This window comes from Mandrillus leucophaeus, unplaced genomic scaffold (genome assembly GCF_000951045.1).
Source record: "Mandrillus leucophaeus isolate KB7577 unplaced genomic scaffold, Mleu.le_1.0 Scaffold288, whole genome shotgun sequence".
Classification (NCBI taxonomy): Eukaryota; Metazoa; Chordata; class Mammalia; order Primates; family Cercopithecidae; genus Mandrillus; species Mandrillus leucophaeus.
The window spans coordinates 1185204-1206100 of NW_012103009.1; the positions used below are offsets into that span (position 1 = coordinate 1185204).

The 20897-nt window shown below is 54.7% G+C and overlaps 1 protein-coding gene across 1 annotated transcript in view; it reads left to right on the top strand.

Moving 5' to 3' along the window:
* BRD1 (bromodomain containing 1) overlaps positions 1–20897 on the top strand; it is a 49542-nt gene that overhangs the window by 17296 nt on the left and 11349 nt on the right. The window contains exons 3-8 of the mRNA XM_011985593.1: positions 2063–2219; positions 6768–6899; positions 7769–7897; positions 8336–8648; positions 12127–12387; positions 19130–19234. Coding sequence (XP_011840983.1) covers positions 2063–2219; positions 6768–6899; positions 7769–7897; positions 8336–8648; positions 12127–12387; positions 19130–19234 — 1097 coding nt within the window. The remainder of the gene's footprint in view (positions 1–2062; positions 2220–6767; positions 6900–7768; positions 7898–8335; positions 8649–12126; positions 12388–19129; positions 19235–20897) is intronic.

The window sequence follows — 20897 nt, forward strand, 5'->3', positions numbered from 1 at the left end:
GCAGTGGCATGATCTCGGCTCACTGCAACCTTTGCCACCCAGGTTCAAGTGATTCTCCTGCCTCAGTCTCCCAAGTAGCTGGGACTACAGGTGCGTGTCACCACGCCTGGCTAATTTTTTGTATATTTAGTAGAGACGGGGTTTCACCATGTTAGCCAGGATGGTCTTGACCACCTGACCTCGTGATCCGCCCGCCTCGGCCTCGCAAGGTGATGGGATTACAGGCATGAGCTACTGTGCCTGGCCTCTGGATGCTTTCTTTATGAGCATATTGTCAAGTAGCATTTCTTTGGATCTTCAAATTGTTAAAAAATACTTCTATCTATATTGCCTCATTTGGTCATTAAAATACCCTGAGGGTATACGTGTGTGGAAACATTTGCATTCCTGTTGAGACTCACTGCGGCCAGTAAGTGGCTCACGCCTGCCACTCCAGCACTTTGGGAGGCTGAGGCAGGCGGATCACCTGAGGTCAGGAGTTTTGAGACCAGCCTGGCCAACATGGTGAAACCCTGTCTCTGCTAAAAATACAAAAATTAGCTGGGCCTGGTGGCGGGCACATGTAGTCCCAGCTACTTGGGAGGCTGAGGCAGAAGAATCGCTGGAACCCTGGAGGCGGAGGTACTCCAGCCTGGGCAACAGAGTGAGACTCCGTCTACAAACAAACAAACAAACAAACAAAAAAGACTCACTGAACCGGAAGAGTTAAAGGTGGTGCTATTTCCTGCACATGGTTTGCCTCAGTCCAAAGTGGTAAAAACAAACTGCTCCCAAAACAACAGCCCATGAGATGACCAGGTCCAGCCCAGTGCAGCCCAGTCTGCAGAGGAGGAGCCATGTGGGGCTGTGATCGGAGCCCGCGTCCCAGTGCACCTGCCGACTCCCTCCCCCGCCTCTGGCTTCCTTCCGTTGGCTGTCCTTGGAGGGGTGTGCTTTGTGGGCAGGCGTTTGGTGTCCTGAGCATGCAGACTGCCCTCGGAGTGGTGGGCAGGATTGTTTTAGCCTAAAGGGGTTCCACACCTGCACGGGAGCTCTTGGTGATGGGTCACTCTGGCAAAGTTCCCCCGGCAGGTCACCTGTGAGGAGGCACCTCACGGTCAGTTCTGGGTCTGGTGGGTGTTCTCCTGCAGGCTCCACACTTGAGCCAGGTCCTGCCGGAAGAGGCAGTGTTGGGTGTTCCCTCGGTGGATGAGAGGCGCTGAGGGTCTTGGTGGCTCCGTGTGTCCCCAGGGGCAGCACTTTGCATTTCCTGGGAGACTTGAAGATGGCCGAGGTCATTTTAGTGAGCACAGTGAAACAGCACCTGTCAGTGGCTCATACCTGGAGCTCTCTCTCCTCTTGGAGGTGATGTGGGGACCAGCACCCACCTCTCCCATGGTGTCCAAGTGGACGGGGTCTAGGGTTTTGAACCCGCTGACGCAGATGTGGTTGAAGTCAGCTTGTGTGCAGATGGGGTCATACAGGAAGAATGAAAACTGTCGAAGGCTTTGCTCAGCATGTTTTCTTTGGATGTTCAATCTGATAAATGTTGTAGTGAATGAGAAGTGGATGAAATCTTTTTTTTTTTTTTTTTTTGAGTCAGAGTCTCGCTCTGTCGCCCAGGCTGAGAGTGCAGTCATGCGATTTCGGCTCACTGCAACCTCCACCTTCCAGGTTTAACGGATTCTCCTGCCTCAGCCTCCCAAGTAGCTGGGACTACAGGCATGCACCACCACATTCCGCTAATATTTTTGTATTTTTGGTAGAGACAGGGTTTCACCATGTTGGCCAGGCTGATCTCAAACTCCTGGCCTCAAGTGATCTGCCCGCCTCGGCTTCCCAAAGTGCTGGGATTACAGGTAGGAGCCACTGCACCCAACCTAAAAAGTAGATGAAATCTTCAAGTGGTTGGAGATTGTGAATTTTAGCAGCACTAGGGATAGTAGAAATTACACGTGTCATGGTTTAGGGAGAAAAAGCATGAACACATGGTTTTATTAGCAGTAACACTGTCATTTCTAGTTTATGTGACGAAACATCTTAATGTACTGCTTCAAAGATGAACTGAGTGTTTATGTTTTAGGTTAAATAGGATTGCGAATCAGGTGGCCATTCAGCGGAAGAAGCAGTTTGTGGAGCGAGCCCACAGCTACTGGCTGCTCAAGCGGCTGTCCAGGAATGGTGCCCCCCTGCTGCGGCGGCTCCAGTCCAGCCTGCAGTCTCAGCGAAGCTCACAGCAGGTATGTGGCTCACGGCCCCCACCCTCCAGGGAGAGGGCACCTGGTTCAGGCTGGACGTGGTGCTGCCCCCTGGGTCCAGGCTCCCCATTGGGAAGCCTCGGTCTTGTCCAGCCCCGGACCTGTAGGAGGAGTTAGGTGTGCCCTGGGCCCTGGATCTGCGACTTTGGGGGTGATTCTCATCCATGCCTGTCACTGGGGGGTGTTTCTTCGGTTGTGAGTTGTGCTCCCCTGCCCCGCCCCGCCCCGCCCTACCCGCACAAATGCTGATGGACAGTGACCACTTCTGGGGGCTGGGGATGCTCAGGGATGTGTTACGCTGTGGCTGCATGAGTGTCCAGGCTGAGGACAGCAGGAGTGGGACCCAGTGAGCACCCGGGCCAGTGGGTGGGGGTCTGTGTGCTGGGCCTGGAGTGTGGGTTTTGGAAATGTGTGAGGAGTGGTTTATTTCGAGGGCCTTGCTCTGAAGGCTGGTTTAGCATGGACTGTGATAGGGTGGGGAGGGCTTGAGAGAGCTGAGAGAGTGGAAGGGAAGGAGCAGGACTTTTCCTTTTTAAAAGAACCAACTCAAACTCTTACATTTTGGTAGTAGGTTTGAGTTTATAGACTCATCTGATATTGTGAAACAGTTCTGAAAAAATGGGTTTACAGAGTGAAGTAGCTTTTGTGAGATGCACAAAAGTAAATTGAAAACACAAATGGCTCTGCACATGGCCCAGGACCTGCGGCCAGCACCCTCTGCCCACGCTGCCTAGTGAGGAGCCGCTGGTTTTTTGGAAGAGCTGTCTGCGGCCAGTGTTGCGTGGCCTGAGCACCTCTTGGAATTTCCTCATGGTGCTTTTCACTGCCATCCTGGGCATGAAGCAGAACCATCCTGCTTTGCTGTGAGGTGGCGACTTGCTCAGGGGAAGCTTGAGTCTGCAGGGTTCACAGTTGGGTTCCTGTGCGGTGGCTGGTGCTGTCTCTGCCTCGCAGACTCTGTCCCCGCAGCGTGAGCCCTGTTCAGTCACCTGCTGTGGCTGCCTCGTGCTCTAGGGAATTCAGAGTCTGGTGCTCTGGTCTGGCAGCTGGTGATTTGTGGGTCTGATTTGGTGGTGGGGTCCAGGGTCTTCTGATGGCCTTGGTGTGTCCTGGTTGTGGAGTGTTCTGGGCCTCCTGTGCCGTCTACCTGGGTTGCCCCCCTGTGTGTCTGTCCAGGGAACTTGGGGCTCCCCGGACAGTCTGTGAGCCAGTCCCTCTCCAAGTGGGATCCTCACATGGCCACAGAGTTGAGGCTTCAGTGAATGTTTTTTGGCTGTTGAATGAGTTAACTGCATCTTCCGTTCCGTGATGTGACTTTGCTTTCCATCTCTCCTCGTCCTCACCTCGTAGCCTCCAGGGCTCCCAGAAGGAGAGCGCGGTTTGGGGGTGCTCTGAAGAGGCAGAGTCAGGAAGTGGCTAAGCGGCAGGAAGCTCTGGAGACTGGAGGCATCGGTCTTGGCCCCGCAATGTTGAGGGATGGAAGAGAGGCTTGGCTGGGAGGAAGCTGAGGATTCACATCTTGGGTCTCATCTTGGGGCTGGACAGGACTCCAGATAAGCCTCAGAGGAGCTGTGAAGGGCGGATTCCATGGGAAGTGGGCGTGGATGTGGCCAGACAGGGGACGTCCAGCGGTGGGACTCTTCATTTCTACTCTCAGGACCTGGGACACGAGGGCCAGGATCCCTGCTGTAGCAGGACACGTGGGCCAGTGGGCAGGGGCCACGGGGACCCAGGCGGCTGGGGGTGGCCTGGGGTGTGGTAGAGCCAGGCAAGGGCAGGGGGAGGGTTGCAAAGAAGAGGTGACCAGCTGGAACCTGCCAGCTGGGCCCCCTCTGCTTCACCACTGCCTGTTAGGCCTCACGTCCTGTTGTGTGCAGAATACGTTTGTAAGGAGGGAGCATCCCCACGGTGCGGCCGGAGCAGCTCTTCCAGCAGAGGGGGCGGCTTTGTGAAGACACCTGGGGCAGAAGGAGCTGCCCAGACTTGAGCCACAGCACAGCAGTTGGCATGGAGAGCCTGGAAACCTGCCTCTGTGTGGATGGGCTGTTGGGAGAGACTGTGCTTCTTTCTACCTTCTGGCCAGGGACAGCCATGGCGTGGTGCGGTTTCATGGTTTCGAAGCTTTGGAAGTACCTGATGCATTTGATTCTTCTGTGTCTCTGTGTTCCTGCCCCAGCCTGACCCTGGGAGAGGACCCTGGGGTGGGCAGGTGGACGAGCTGGATGGGGTCTCTGAGAGGCCCGCAGGCGCTGAGGATGCTGCGGCAATGGCGGGTCTGTGCTGGCTGCGTGCAGGACCCTGGTGTTTGTTCTGGCGTGTGTGGCTGTTGAAGGCCGCAGGGAGAACGAGGGCGGTGGCTTAGCTTTAGGGTGAGCAGCAATTTGTGCGTATGCTGGTGGCGTCGCACTGTGTCTCCTGCTCCCGTGGCCCATCCTTCCTGTCCTGGAGCACATCCTCCAGCTTTCCCAGTGTCTGTTCTGGGGCATGCTGGGCGCTGCTGCCCACCTTGTCCTTGCTGTGCTGCGGGTGTGGCCTCTGCCCGTCCCAGTGGCAGGAGCGGGTGGCGGCATTGGGGCCAGTGGCAGGAGCGGGTGCTGTTGCCAGGAGGCCTGGGGCCGGTGAGGCTGAGACCGGCCACTCTGTGACACTGGGCCTCACTCCAGGAGCTGGTCTGTGCCTCCCAGCAGAGGCGATTTTAACCTGACCATTCCCCAGCCCTGCGTCTCCCCCGTGTGTCTGGAATGGACGCGGAGGCTCTCAGTGCTTCTTCCCGGCAGTGGGGACACCTGAGTGCTTCTCCTTCACTTCTGTCCTTTCTTGTGGAGCCTCCCAGTGTTGATTTTTACATGGGAAATATCAGCCACTTCAGAGCTGAGTAAGGAACCTTGGTCCTTCTGAGTGGATGAGGCTGTGTGTGTCATGGGACCTTGCATGGCGAAGCCGGGAGGCCGGTCGGCCTCAGGGCCCAGGTGCCGTTGATGGGGCCCTTGCCGCTGCCAGTGGCGTTTCTCTGTTAAACCAGGTTGGGGAGCAGACTAGTAAGTTTGTTCAGCAGCCAGCGTGTGATAAAGGACTTTCAGTGATGAGATTTCTTCCGCTTCGTAACAGATTCCCATGCCAAACGTCCTTTTGGCCACGGTTTTCAGAAGTGTCGATTGCAAGCTGGGGGACAGGCAGTATTCAGATGCTCTGGGGAGCTTGGTGTTTGGAGCCCATGTTTTCCTGTCTTTGCTTGAGTTGATGTGGACCTTGTTACTGTTAGCCCCGATTTCCTGCCTGAGGGTGTTCAGCAGCATTGAGGAAAACCCAGAGATCCTCACTGCAGGGGACACTGGCACCTCAGTGCCCCGCCTCGCCCTGGAGAGGCCTGGCCTCAGGGGATTTGGGGGTGCGGGACTCGGTCTCCCTCCTTGAGCCTCCTTTTCTGAGCAGTTTGGAGTCCGGGGTCCTTGCATCTTGTAGTCCAGCAGTCTTTGCCTTCACACCGTCAGTCCTTCAAAAAGCTGTGACGGCACCCTGAGGTGGGCGGGTGGGAATCTGGGGACAGAGGCACGGGGGGAGAGGAGGGTCTCAGAGCTGTGGAGCATGTGCCAGAAACCGATGGCCACAGCTGGCCTGAGGCTGGCAGGGCGTGCGTGTCCTGCAGCTGTGGAGGATGACAGGCATCGGGGGCCCGCTCAGGCCCACTCACTCGGTGACTTCCTCTCCCCTTTGAGGTAGGGTCAGGGTGCCCCTGGCACTGTGATGAGCAGGCCTCATATGGCCAGGCCTGGGGGACATGGTGAGGACGGGGCTGAGGGCAGACCCAGGTGGCCTCCTCTCCTGCGACCGTCTGTGTCGTGGCCTTTGCAGGGCTCTGATTTTCTTCTGATCATCCTGGTGTGGATGTGGGCTGGGGTGAGGCTGGCGGCCTGTGCTGTCTGGCATACCCTTCTGCCCACTGAGAAGGGAGCAGGTGCTGTCGATGGAGACGAGACCCTGGCTGCGGGGAAATGTGCGTCGGGATGGAGGCGCTGTGCAGGGCAGGACGGCAGGTCGGCTGTGTGCCAGGCCCCCGTCACGCTCCGTCCAAGCCAGGATGGGCCCAGCATGTTGTTTTCTATGCACCTGGTTTCTTTTCAAAGCTGCTCCCTCCATTCCCAGCTGTCCTTGAGGTGGGTCCTCGTGGGCCCCCCATTCTGTCCTGGTCCCACCTCTGTGGGCCTTTCTGGTTCTGTGAAGGCCGCTCCCCGCCAGCTTGTGGAGACCTCTGTTCTCTCTGGAGGGTGGCATCTGTGCCCCGGAGCCACCGCCCTGCTCACCTTGGCCTGGTGGTCCCCTCTGTCTCCTCCATCCCCTCCATCTCCTCTGTCCCCTCTGTCCCGGTGCTGTCCGGGGCTCTCTAGTGAGGGTGGGTCTGTTGTCCTCCCCAGGATGGGCCTGCAGGACCCCTGCCGTGGACACCTCCTGGGGTCTTACCTACGCAGTATCTGAGGCCTTTTGCAGGAGGAGCCTCTGGGTTTGACTGATGGAAGTGTTCGCTGTTCTCAGAGAGAAAACGATGAGGAGATGAAGGCTGCCAAAGAGAAGCTGAAGTACTGGCAGCGGCTGCGGCACGACCTGGAGCGCGCCCGCCTGCTGATCGAGCTGCTGCGCAAGCGGGAGAAGCTCAAGCGTGAGCAGGTGGGGCTGGGCCCATCCCGCATGGAGTGCACCACTGGCCATGGGTGTGGGTGGGTCCGTCCCACATGGAGTGCACCACTGGCCATGGGGTGTGGGTGGGTCATGGAGTGCACCACTGGCCATGGGGTGTGGGTGGGTCTGTCCCGCATGGAGTGCACCACTGGCCATGGGGTGTGGGTGGGTCCGTCCCGCACGGAGTGCACCACTGGCCATGGGGTGTGGGTAGGACCCTCCTGCATGGAGTGCACCACTGGCCATGGGGTGTGGGTGGGTCTGTCCCGCATGGAGTGCACCACTGGCCATGGGGTGTGGGTGGGTCCGTCCCACATGGAGTGCACCACTGGCCATGGGGTGTGGGTGGGTCTGTCCCGCATGGAGTGCACCTCTGGCCATGGGGTGTGGGTGGGTCTGTCCCACATGGAGTGCACCTCTGGCCATGGGGTGTGGGTGGGTCCGTCCCACATGGAGTGCACCACTGGCCATGGGGTGTGGGTGGGTCTGTCCCGCATGGAGTGCACTTCTGGCCATGGGGTGTGGGTGGGTCTGTCCCGCATGGAGTGCACTTCTGGCCATGGGGTGTGGGTGGGTCTGTCCCGCATGGAGTGCACTTCTGGCCATGGGGTGTGGGTGGGATGCTGGCAGCTCCTGCAGAGGGTGGGCTGCACCCTGTGGGTCCTGGCCCACGGCAGTGCCTTGCTCAGCCCAGGCCGGGTGCCTGGCTGCCATGGGTCGCAGGGCCCTAAGTGGAGGCTGCACTGACCCCTGCCTTGACAGAAGCCCAGGAGCCTGTAGGGGTGCGTGTGGGGTACGTGTGGCTGTGGGGTGCGTGTGGGGCTCCCTAAAGCTGAGGCTCTGCTGGGCCCCCCCAGGTGAAGGTGGAGCAGGTTGCCATGGAGCTGCGGCTGACCCCGCTGACGGTGCTGCTGCGTTCAGTGCTGGACCAGCTGCAGGACAAGGACCCCGCCAGGATATTTGCGCAGCCCGTGAGTCTGAAGGAGGTGGGTGTTTGCGGCGCTCGTCTGTCCTGCCGCACGTGTGACTGTGGATTTGTGCTGCCGTTTGACTGGGAAACGTGTGACTGGCTAGAGTACGTCCCTTGTGTTCTTAATTCTCGTTTTTATTTAACATATTTGTTCTTAAATGATAAAAGTGATGCATTTCACTGTCAAATATTGAAAGTGCAGTGGGTGAGAGGCCCTGTGCAGGCAGTACCCTGAGCTGTGGCGGCATGCACCCGGCACCCTCCAGTGCGCTTTAGCTGAAGGAGCTGGGGTCGGGAAGGGCCCTGCAGTACTTGGGTCTTGTGTCTGTACCGTGTGTGTGTGTGCGTGGCTCTCAGATAGGATGGGCTTGTGGGTTCTATGGAATAATAAATACAGAGTAAACTAATATCCTGTTTTAGTTTGTAAATGATTCTTTTTCCTTCCTAAAATTAGGTACCAGATTATTTGGATCACATTAAACAGCCCATGGACTTTGCCACGATGAGGAAACGGTTAGAAGCTCAAGGGTATAAAAACCTCCATGAGTTTGAGGAGGATTTTGATCTCATTATAGATAACTGCATGAAGTACAATGCCAGGGACACCGTGTTCTATAGAGCCGCGGTGAGGCTGCGTGATCAGGGAGGTGTTGTTCTGAGGCAGGCCCGGCGCGAGGTGGACAGCATCGGCTTGGAGGAGGCCTCGGGGATGCACCTGGCTGAGCGGCCTGCTGCGGCGCCGCGGCGGCCTTTCTCCTGGGAAGACGGTAAGAACTGGCGCTGTGTCCGGAGGAGCTGGAAGACGCTCTTTCTAGCAGACTCTGTCCTGCTCTGTGTTGCCAGCTCCATATCAGCACGGTCCGGGAGGACTTGCACGCAACCGCATACATCATTTACATTTTCTAGTAGCCTCACTGGAAAATGGAAAAAAAGCAGGTGGAATTTATTTGAATAATGTATCTTATTTTACTCAGTATATGGAAGAGTTGATTTCAACATGGGATCAGTGTAAACGTTACTGAGGATATATAAGCTTTCTTTGCCATCTGATGTGTATTTTACACTCAGCACCTGTCACTTCAGACTGGCTGTGTTTTGGGTGCCCGCCAGGAGGACCCATGTGGCTGTGGCTCCCTACGGGGTGGCCGGTCTCGATGATGCAGACCCAGAAAGCAGCTTAGTTGGGGGTTTGCATCCAGAGTGGGCCTCTAGGAGTGGATAACTTCCGAGGGTGGCGTGAAGCCGGAGGAACTCTGGCTTTGCCTCCGGCCCTTTAACTTCGTGGTTTGCGCATGTTGTAGAAAGGGCTCTAGGAGCATGTTCACGGCCCACCTGGACCTCCAGCCAGGGCCTGCGCTTCTCGGTTGCCCAGGCACGTGCTGCAGCCGTGTGCAGTCACCTGCACCCTTCTCTAGACCGGTCCTCGGAAACCACGGGTGTCCCCTGCACCCTGCTTGTTGATTGCACCTCCGGGATTGTCTGCCGAAGGGTGTGTCCTGCCCACTTGGGTTGTCAGAGCACCTAGAGCTCCTGCACCTCAGCTCCAGCTCTGAGCCACAAACTGAGCAGAAATCATGGTGTGTTTGGCTCATTTATCAAAAGGTCCCATATCCCTGATTTCTTGGCCTACCCTTTCTCCTGATGAATCACTGACCCGTGCCAGGTTGCTGCTTCTGGGATGAGGCCTGGCCCTCTTTCTCTCCTCCATGTTCCTGCCATCGTGGGGTTCAGCCAAGCTGGGCCATCGTTGTTTCACTGTCCGTTCCCCTCATGGCAACAGTGCTGGCTCCCTGCTTCCCGTGGGGTCCCGCAGCACTTGACACCTGTGAGCGTTGGAGGATGGGCTGTACTCTTTTAAAGCATGGGAATAGGGCCAGGCTCTGTGGCTCATGCCTGTAATCCCAGCACTTTGGGAGGCCGACAGGTGGATTCACTTGAGGTTGGGAGATCGAGACTAGCCTGGCCAACATGGAGAAACCCCATTTCCACTACCAATACAAAAAATTAGCCGGGCGTGGTGGCGCGTGCCTGTAATCCCAGCTACTTCGGAGGCTGAGGCAGGAGAATCACTTGAACGTGGAAGGCGGAGGCTGCAGTGAGCGGAGATTGTGCCATTGCACTCCAGCCTGGGTGATGGAGTGAGACCCTGTCTCCAAAAAAAAAAAAAAAAGAAAAGGAGACTGAGGCGGGTGGATCATGAAGTCAGGAGATTGAGACCATCCTGGCTAACACGGCGAAACCCCGTCTCTACTAAAAATACAAAAACAAAATTAGCCAGGCGGCGTGGCGGGCGCCTATAGTCCCAGCCACTCAGGAGGCTAAGGCGGGAGAATGGTGTGAACCTAGGAGGTGGAACTTTCAGTGAGCCTAGATTGTGCCATTGCACTCCAGCCTGGGTGACAGAGCGAGACTCCGTCTTGAAGAAAAAACAGAATGGGATTATATTTTTATGCTTTGTCTCTGATTTTAAGAGTAACACGTTTTTCTTGGAGAAATTTAGAAAATAAACACAAGCTCCAAACAATGCTGCTGACTCTTGGTGAACCCTGGTGGAGCTTTAACCCCTCCCTGAAGCTGCACTCTCCAGGCTGATCAGACCAGCTATCGTTTTCCGAAACGTTCCCTTCAGGATCTGAGAGGAGCTGGGGCTGAGCCGCCTCAGAGTGAGCCCAGGGCTCATGCTTGTCCTGGAAGGCCCTTCTCTAGCCTCTGGTGACCATGGGAAAGCTTCCCCCTGCCCCCCACAGCCTTCACACTCTAGCTTGGATGCCTGGCCTGCCATCAGCTGTCAGACGCCCACCTGGTGCCCGGTGCCGGCCATTCAGGATGCATGCTGGTTGCCTGCCCTTAAAAGCAGGAAGACGCATCACTCTTGGACTCCCTGTCTTCTGAGCAGCCTGGAGCGTCCTTTGCCCCTAGGGCCCTGCTCCTGTGCTCCCCCACATCGTGCTCCCAGCACCACGCCACCTCCCTTGAATGGAGCGGTGTGGAGGTCTCTGAGTGTCAGTGTCTTTCAGATCATGGTCATGCAAGTTGTTAAGTGAATTTCTACACTCGGGTTTTTTTTGCTAAGGAGAAAATGAAGGATGAGAAGTCCTAGTTTCCTTCTTTCTCAGTATTTCAGAGTGCACAGGTGAGCCAGTGGCCACGGTGTGCCCTTCTCAGCACAGCCGACACCTCCCACTGCCTGGAGCCCGAGCCACAGACCTGGAGGCCGTGGGTCTCTTGTTTTAAAAGAAACGGAGGTTTCGAGGCTTTCTTCTTGGGGTTTCAAAGGATGTGTTTTTTTGTATGAACATTTTTGAGTATTATCTATGACATCTGTTCAAAGTGATGTTATGGATACAAGTCTTGAAGGAGTAATGATTTAAGCATTTTGTTTGTGCTACTGCTTTACTCATTCAGTCAAAAAGACAGATGCTTTCAGTAAACACCTGTGTTTAGATGAAGAGAATCCACGTGTTCTGGGCAGCCTTACTTTGTTTTCTGTCCTCTCTCCTCGCTCTGCTTTTATCTTCAGACAGCTCTGGGGAGCACTTTCTTTTCTTGGCCACCTCTTACTTAAGGTAATTTGTGCTTTATACATTTTGGTGTTTTTGAAAGTGAAGTTTTTAGGGACTTTGTAGTAAATACGCCTGAAATTCAGAATGATCTGTGAATTTTACAGCCCGTTTAATAAAGCCACATAGTGATCAGCATCTGAATCCTTCAGCTGAGACACCGCTCAGGACATGCCGTGGCCCTAACTTAACACATTTGCCAGTCGTCACCTCTGTTTGCAGAGCCAGTGCAGGTCCATCTGAGTTGTGCTGGGTTGGTGGAGCGTGCGCCTCTCTCTGGGGTCTGCGTGCTGTGCCCTCACCCAGCCAGCCGGGCTCTCTCTGGGGTCTGTGTGCTGTGCCCTCACCCAGCCAGCCGGGCTCTCTGCACAGGGAGCCTCAGAGGGTCCTGGTCCAGGAGAGGTTGCGATGTTACCTGAACGCTGCCCCTTCTGCGGTGACTGTCATGGGAGTAGAAATTCTCCATCAGGAGCATCCCAGGGTGTTCCTGTAGCAGCAGCCCCATGGTGGATTCAGAGCGCAGGGGAGGGGCCGCTTGGGGCCTCTGGTGAGCAGGGCCTGGGCCTCGTTGCTAACAGCCATTCTCAGGGCCTTGGCCGAAGGTGATTTGAAAGATGGGACCGGTGATGTGTTCCCAGAAGGTGCGTGGGACCTGATGACTGACAGCGTGTGTCCTTTGGTTCAGTGGACAGGTTGCTGGACCCCGCCAACAGAGCCCACCTGGGCCTGGAGGAGCAGCTGAGAGAGTTGCTGGACATGCTCGACCTCACCTGCGCTATGAAGTCCAGTGGCTCCCGGAGCAAGCGGGCAAAGCTGCTCAAAAAGGAAATTGCCCTTCTCCGAAACAAGCTGAGCCAGCAGCACAGCCAGCCCCCGCCCGTGGGGCCAGGCTCGGAAGGCTGTGATGAGGACGGAGCTCCGCTGGGGCTGGAGGCGGGCGAGGAAGGTAAGCCATGGTGAGGGCTGCCCCTCTTTCTTGCCGTCAGGGCTCAGGCACAGGCACAGACCCAGACACGGGCAGCAGCGTTGGTGTGCATGGAGGCTCGGGTTAGCGCCAGTTCCATAAAATTCACAAAGCCCGGAACACTTGATTTTCCCACTGGGTGGTGGTTTCCTTCGAAAGAGACTTTATGATTTGTGCTGTCTGTGTTTTTTCACGTAATTAGTTGATAAAATTTAAGGCACAGAATAAAATTTTTCTCTTAACCTGGGCCTGAAAAACTATTTGAAAAGAATGGTTTAGATCTATGTTGAAGAGTAAAGGTAGCTTGAATGATAAGAGTGAGAAATGTTTTTGTTGTGTTTTGTAAATTGACGGGAAGCCATTTAATAATACACTAGGCCATCAAATGTGGCATTTTCAAAGGGCCGTTTTAGATTATTATCACTTAAAGGCTCCTCCCTGATGCTGTGAAGGGAGGGACGGTACCGCAGAGGCCTCGTCTGCCTGGAGGGTCCCTGACCAGCTCCTCTGCAGCGGTCGGTAGGTAGCAGCCTGCCGTGATCGTTGTCAAAGAATGTCTGGGGAAAGGTCCCGGCAGCAAAGATGCTTTAATGACTAAGAAATAAATGGAAGAAATCCATCTCTCCAGAAGGAGAACTAGCAAAACCCAGGGCAGATGTAGGCTTGGGATGGTGAGGAGGGAGTTGACGAGTGATGGTTTGTGTCCATCTGGGTTGGCAGGGTGAGGAGGTAGAGCCGGTGTGTCCCATACTTGGTGAAAGGGGAATTTTAAAACTAAATTGGATTTGGAGACACTGGTGGAAAGTCATTGCCGCTGTGTTTTGCCCGGTGTCTCTGGAGTTGACCTTGACCTTGACACGCTCCGGTTACACGAAGCAGACAGTAGGGTCAGACCCTCTCGCCACAGCATCAGCAGCTGGTTCGTGGCCTTGTTGCCCTTCCCCTGCACATCAAAGTCAGAACAGCAAACAATTGAAATAAGACAGAATTGTTGTACAATTTTCTTTTGAAACAAAGACGTTCATCTCTTATGGACGTCTGTGCTCTGAGTGACGCTGTGTCTTCATGATGCCACACAGGTCAGCGGGTCTTCACGGTCTCAGGGCCCTTTTCATCCCCCGAACTTCGTGTGGCTCCTGTCTGCAGAGCTTCGCCCCTTTTATCCTGTTTGCATTGGGCAACTTGAATGAGAGCCATTAAGCTTTTCTTTCTCTTAGAAACTTTACTCCTGTGCATGCAGCTGAGAATTTCTTACGCATCCTTTTCCTCATTCTGTGCCTGTTTTTCTGTTTTGGGATTCTTCTGTTTAGTTCACCATAGTATAGCACCCAGACTCTAGAATGTCTCTTTTGGGGCTGGTGTCAATTACGTTAGGTCCATAGAATAAAGACTTTTCTGTTTCAAGGTGAGCGCTTGCTTTTCTGTTCTCTCAAAGGCTGTTACTGTTAGCACCTGATCCCTCGTCTGCTTTGGGGGCCTCATGGTTTTTCTGGGGAACGTTTGCCTAGAGGACCCTCTGGCGGCCACAGCTGTCTGGGCCCTGGGCTGCCCCGTTGTACCCAGGAGTCCAGGTTGGTGCCTGGTCCCGCAGCCTTTGCTTTCATGCAGCTCACTGAGGCTGTGCGGGCCTCCCGCTAGGTGGACTGCCCTTCCGTCCTTGTCTTCTGTGTCCTGAGGACTGAGTTGTGAGGAGGTTGCCAGCAGGTCCACTCACCAGTCTCAAAATAGCTTCCAGTGCTTCTCTTCCCACACAGTTGTAGCATTTTCACTGTAGAGCAGTAAGTTACCTTTTTAGTTTTTTTTAATCAGTGGCTTCCTCCATCGCCATTGGGTCGCAGGACTGAGGACCCTGCACGGTTATTGGGTCGCAGGGCTGAGGACCTTGTACAGTTGGAGCCGCTTGGCCCTCCCCTGTGGTGTGCGTGGCTCCTCATACCCCCCAACGCTTAGCAGGAGCCCTTGGAGACCGTTTTTGTTGCTTTGTAGCTCTGGAGTCATTTTATTTTTATGTAGTTTTTTTCTGGGGTCATTCTAAAGAAAACACATACAGTGTGACTGAGACACAGGTGGCCTTGAATCACCTGTTACACCCGATGTTCACGGTGACTCCATGGATGAAAAGGGCATTTCCTGTGAGCTGACAGGAAAGTGGGTGGAGAAGCAAGCGGCCTGAAGGTCCACTCCAAGGTGAGGTGGGCGGGGTCCTGCTCCTCAGAGAAGATGGGGGTCTCTGGAGAGGTGGGGCGGGCAGAGTCGTCCTGCCTCTTAGAGAAGACGGGGGCTCTGGAGAGGCGAGCGCCAGACTGGAATGGGGACGTCACACAGTGTTAGGGAAGACAGCCACAAGCAAGCTTGTTAGTTGGTATAGAAATGTGAACTTATGATACTTATAATAGGACGAAAACCAAGAATCAGACATTTAAAAATCCAGCAGGAACGTTCTCATCAGTAAAGCCTCTCCATCATTTTTCTTTTTTTTTTTTTTTTTTTTTTTGAGACGGAGTCTCGCTCTGTCGCCCAGGCTGGAGTGCAGTGGCCGGATCTCAGCTCACTGCAAGCTCCGCCTCCCGGGTTTACGCCATTCTCCTGCCTCAGCCTCCCGAGTAGCTGGGACTACAGGCGCCTGCCACCTCGCCCGGCTAGTTTTTTGTATTTTTTAGTAGAGACGGGGTTTCACTGTGTTAGCCAGGATGGTCTCGATCTCCTGACCTCGTGATCCGCCCGTCTCGGCCTCCCAAAGTGCTGGGATTACAGGCTTGAGCCACCGCGCCCGGCCCATCATTTTTCTTAAATACAACCACAATATTTTCACACCTGAAAAGATAGTAATTCCTCAATGGCAAGTATACAGTCTCACTTAAATTGTCATTTAACAGTACCTATGTCATACTTATATTGCTTCCATTTGAAGTAGCTTGAACAAGCTGTAGCCGTTGGGTGCCAGACCCCTGAGACTCTAGTATCTGAAGGAAGGAGACACCTCCTGGGCTGCGCCGTTGGTCCCGGTCAGTTCTCTTGCACCTGCCCTCCCGCAGGCTCTGCTGTAGCCATGACTCAGTCTGCCGAGTGCAGAGGTTCAGGCCGTTGCTGTGAGCTGGCCCTGCCAGGGCTGACTTCCCCGGGGCTGCGTGTCAGCTGGGTGGGGGCCATGCCACAGTTGGGATTCCATCCTGTCTGATGAGCCTGTGGGACAGATGTGCAGCTCGCAGAAGGCTCATCTCCACCGTGTGCTCAGGTTGGTGTCTGCTGACATGGTGAGGCAGGACAGTGCAGGCAGGAGGAGCAGGGTCTGCACTGTGAACTGGTGAAAGGGGCTTGCATTTCGAGTCGTTGGGATTTCCGGTCACAGTGATGCCTTTGCCAGAGGCTCTGGGGCGTCCCCTTTAGTCCAGGGCAGCTGTGGGCCCTTCACGTGCACGCGTGGAGGTCCTCTGCCGTGCACGGGCACTGAGCCTGTGGAGCACTGTGGCCCTCAAGAAAGGATGCGTGTTCCTCAGGGTAGAAGGTGCAGCGTATGCAGCTTTATCCCTTCAGAATTGCAGAGGACGGAGGCTCGAGGCAGGGTTGTTGGAGGGACAGTGTGGTTGCCGCTCGTGAGCTAAAATGTCTGCCTGTGTTACGCTGTGATTTTCCAAAGCATCTGTGGCTTCGATACAGAAGCCTTTGATTGACATCGTGGGTGGCCAGGTGGGCAAAATATTGCAGAATTGTTCTTGCAGACTTAACTAGGTCTTTTAGTTTCTTAGAGTAGCTGGTTTAGATTAGATAACCATTTTGCCATTTGGAATATGTGACAAGTTCCAGGGACTGGAATTCTAGGATCCTGACTCATACATGGACGGGGTCTGAGAGGCTTATGCCCGAGTTGTATCGAGTGTGTTCTGAGCTTTTCTCATGGGCAGTTAAGTGACGGCCTGAGGTGGCCCGCAGTCAGCGAGGTTTGAGAGGAGTTTTCCTTCTTGTATGTTAACTTCCAGTCAGATTTCCACTAGAGGGATGGGTTGGGCTTGCCTGTTGTGTCGTGGAGCCTGGAGGCTCAGGTCCTGTTTTTTCTGATTTTATGGATGAGGAACTGAGGCACTGAACGGTCCAGGGGCCTTTTTGGTCCTGGTTGGGGGAGGGGCCTGTGTGGTCCCGGCTGGGCAGGTGGCTGTGCACCCAGGTGCCAGCAACCTCTGTTCCTGACCACGGTCTCCTTCATGCCTCTGGTCAGTATTGCAGGAGCACGTCCTCAGCCTGTGTGCTGGTGACTGGAGCCCGACCTGCATGTGGAGCTGCCGCAGAGAGGTCGGGGGTGTGTGGGGTGCATGTGGGGGGCGTGCATGGCTGAGGCAGGGCCACGGGGGCCCACTTTGGGATAGACCAGGGGTTGGGGAAGTCCCTGCAGCGTGGAGATGGTTATGAGTCCCACATGGGGCGTCCTTGCTGGGCCGAGAGCTGGAGGTGTGGAGGAGGGGGTGTGGCCCATGGTGGGGGAGGGCCCTCTGCAAGGCAGGGATGTCTGCACATCTCAGGGCTGCTGCCAGACAGGAGTGGTGGTTCTGAGGGTTGCGCCAGAAGCAGGAGATGGGGGTTTACAGTGCCTGTTAGATAGCTGTGGAAAAGCAGGGGTAAGGGGATCTCTTGGAGGTGCTGGGAGGAGGCTCCTTCAGGCTCCATCTCTGCTGGCCTGGTGCTCTTGTGCTCACAGAGGCCAAGACTGGGGTTGACCACTGGCTTTGGCCCTGCAGAGGCCGTTGGGATTGCAGTGAGCAGTTGAGTATCAAGATCAGGACGAGAGCTCGAGGGGAGCCAGGAGGTGGAAGAGGAGGCAGGAAGTGAAGTGAGGCCCCAGGCCTTGTGCCCCAGACACTGGCTGCATCAGGACGCTGCAGACTCAGTGCTTGAGCCCCTCCGGCTGCTGCACAGGCCCAGGGACACTGGAGCCGTAGATGCTCATGAGCAGCCTTGTTTCTCCGCATTGCCCAGTTCCCTCCGGCCAGCGTTCCCAGGTGTCTCACAAACACCTTTTCCTTAAGCCTGTTGGCGACGTTGAACAGGAGGAGAAGGAGTTTTGTCACCTCGCGTGTGCCCCTGCCTTGGGATACAGCGTTCCCACGTGACAGCTGTGCTCCCAGCGGTTGGCATGGTGACTTTTTGTTGAGGTGAGGCTTTCCCCCTTGTATTTGAATCGGCTGTGAGGCGCTCTAAGGCGCTCAGTGTCATTTGAAATCAGAGGCACCTTGCAGCCAAAAGCACTGCTGCCCGGCGTCATGGGGCCCAGCCTTGGGGAGAACTTTTTCTGTCAGTCTCAAAACATTGCTCTGAGCCTTGTTGTGTAGTTTTGGATTTTCAAAACGACTTTTTGAATTACAATAGTAACCATACATACTTCAGACGGTTTTAGAAAAGTTTACAGGTTTAATGAAATGAAAGCTGTACCCAGTGACAATATATACTAAGGATTAAAGTAGTCACACTTCCTGTTGCCAGCACCGGTCCTGCTTGGGAAGAAGCCTCAGTGGTTGGCCTGGTGTGGCATCGCCTCGCCCCGTCAGCCTTGTGCCAGAGCCCGTCCAGCCTCCTGGACTCAGGGCAGTGCACAGAGCCCGTCCCCCTGACCGCGGGCTCTGTACCATTTCACACTTCTGGTTTTTATAATGTCAAAAAGGCTTTACAAAGAGGTTAGTCTTTTTCCAAAGACTTTTTATTTAAAAAACTTTTTTTTTTTTTTTTTCCCTGAAAGCTCCCATCACAGTATTTGGGAACGTGGCACAGACTTCTGTGCTGGGGTGAGCGGGGCTTTTTTTCCTGCTTTTCTTGAGAGTCATCCACAGCCAGTCACCACTCCGTTTTTTTCTTTTTTTGTTTGTTTGCTTTTTTTGCATTTTTGACTTGGAAGACCTTGAGCAGAGATCAGATTTAATGTTTCTTTCCTTTTATTTGCGAACCTCGTGGCCCAGTAGAGCTCTGGGAATGCCCACTTAAGGCTCCTTTAGTTATGTGAGATACCTTTTCTTCCTCAAGGTAAGTGAATTGTTGATTGCAGAAATTGTTATGAACTTGAGTGATGTGTTTAATATTGGTGCGTGTGAAATAATCTTTCACAGTTTTTTTCAGAGAGTAACTGTGTGCCTGGGCACTGCACCCAGGGCCACAGCCTTTGGCGTTAGGGAAGCCCACACAGTGTGGCCCGAGCCCACGGGGCCGCACTGCCGAGCAGACAGTACGTGCGATGCGTTGTTTCCTTAACTGAATTAGTATTTTGGTGGGCTTCACATTTATAGTAAGTTTTATAATAGATTTTATAATCTTCAGTTTTCAAAAATCACTTTATTTATAATTTTTTCAGGAGATAACTCTCCCCCTAAACTTGAACCATCAGATGCATTACCTCTTCCTTCAAACTCGGAGACTAATTCAGAACCACCAACCCTCAAACCAGTAGAACTCAACCCAGAGCAGAGTAAACTTTTCAAAAGAGTCACATTTGATAATGAATCACATAGCGCTTGCACTCAGAGCGCACTGGTAAGCGGACGCCCTCCAGAGCCCACCCGCGCCAGTAGTGGCGATGTGCCGGCGGCGGCGGCCTCCGCGGTGGCGGAGCCAGCAAGCGATGTAAACAGACGCACTTCTGTTCTCTTCTGCAAATCGAAAAGTGTAAGCCCCCCAAAGTCTGCCAAGAACACTGAAACCCAGCCAACTTCTCCTCAGCTAGGGACCAAAACCTTTTTGTCTGTAGTCCTTCCGAGGTTGGAGACTCTTCTGCAGCCAAGGAAAAGGTCGCGGAGCACATGCGGAGACTCCGAGGTGGAGGAGGAGTCCCCAGGAAAGCGCCTGGATGCAGGTAAATGCCGCGGGCGGCCCTGAGAGGCGCCCTTGCCGACCGGTGCCGGGAGCGTCCTTCAGGATCCTTGGTGCGATGCGGGGGGGTGCCGAGCTTGTTTTTGCAGCATTCTCTGAATTTCCAGGGAAGACAGCAGTGCAGTTTTTTCTTTCAAAAGCCTTGAATTGTGGTTCTGAGGTCGGCGCCCTCATGGGGGGGTCTGTTTGCCACGAGAGATTGTGCAGCCTTGCCGGGCTGCCCTGGGCCAGGGGTCAGTGGTCCTTGGTCCTGTCTTCTGCACATACTTCCTCTGATTTTTTTTTTTTTTTTTTTTAAGAGAGACAGAGTCTTGCCCTGTCACCCAGGCTAGAGTGAGTGGCTCACTGCAGCCTCCAACTCCTGGGCTTGAGTGATTCTCCTGCCTCAGCCTCCTGTGTAGCTGGGACTACAGGTGCACACCACCACTCCCAGCTAATTTGAAAATTTTTGGTAGAGATGGGGTCTAACTGTGTTCTCCTGGCTAGTCTTGAACTCCTGGCCTCCGACTCCCAAAGTGTTGGGATTAGATGTCTGAGCCACTGCACCTGGCCCCTTCTGATCTTTAAAAAAGTACTGAGAATGAATTCAAGTGTAGTTTTAATTGGTCATCTTGACTTTGCTGTGCACATCTGGGTAAACTGGTGACTGGCCGCTCCCAGCACTTGGTGGGAGCTCCACTCTGCACCCCTCAGTCAGGTCTCCTGCAGCCCCACAGACCTAGGACACCGGGGTTGAGCCTGGCCCTTCCTGGGCCTCTCAGAGGACCTGCCCTCATGGTAAATGCGGTACTTTGCAGTTGATTTCAGCAACGTTTCCTCACTGTTTTATGTGGCCCTGTTAGCCACATATGTGATGAGGTATTAGGACCTGCCGAAATAGCACCGGAAAGTGCTTCTCATCTCTTCCTGCGCTTTCGTAACTGAACTCTGTTGAATCACTCGGCGAGGGTGTTCCTGTGTGTGTGCGTGTGTGCCGAGAGCATTTGAGGAGGGCAGCTGTGTTCCTGCAGCCTCTGCTCCCCGCCCCTCAGAGGAAGTCGAGGAGTTTGTGTCCTTTTAAGAGGAGCCCCTGTCTTCGGTTTGCTTGTTCAGTCCCGGCTGCGCTTCTGGAGGTGCCAGGTCAGGCTGCCAGTGTCTCCTTTCTGGAAGCGTACTTGGAGCATGTTTGTCATTCTGGTTTTTGTCCCAAGTCAAGGCTTGGTTCCCGGCTGTCCTGCCTGCCTGTTATACCTAGATAAGGGGAAGCGTGTTTTCTTCTGGCTGTGCTGGTGTGCGGTGGTTCCTCGTGCACTTCGGCAGCGAGAGAAAGTGGGGCTGGGTGGTGTTGCTTATTTCCCAGAGGGGCGGCGAGTGAGGTGTCGCCACAGGTGTCGTGGAGCCCCGCCGGGCCGGTCGCAGACGGAAGGCTGTGGTGGGCCAGACCCGCCCAGGCCACTCTTCACATCTTGACCCTGCTCCTTCTGCTGGTCTCTGGCCTGAAGCGTCGGGGAGGGGAGCGAGACCAGGTGCTGTCTTTAGGTCTTTGTGTGGAAGGAAGGGCACCTCCCACCCTTGCCAGCGATCAGGTCATGCCTCTTGTTGCCAAAGTAATTTCTGGTAAATGTCATTTTGATTTGTATGAAAATTTTGCACATAAATGAATTGTG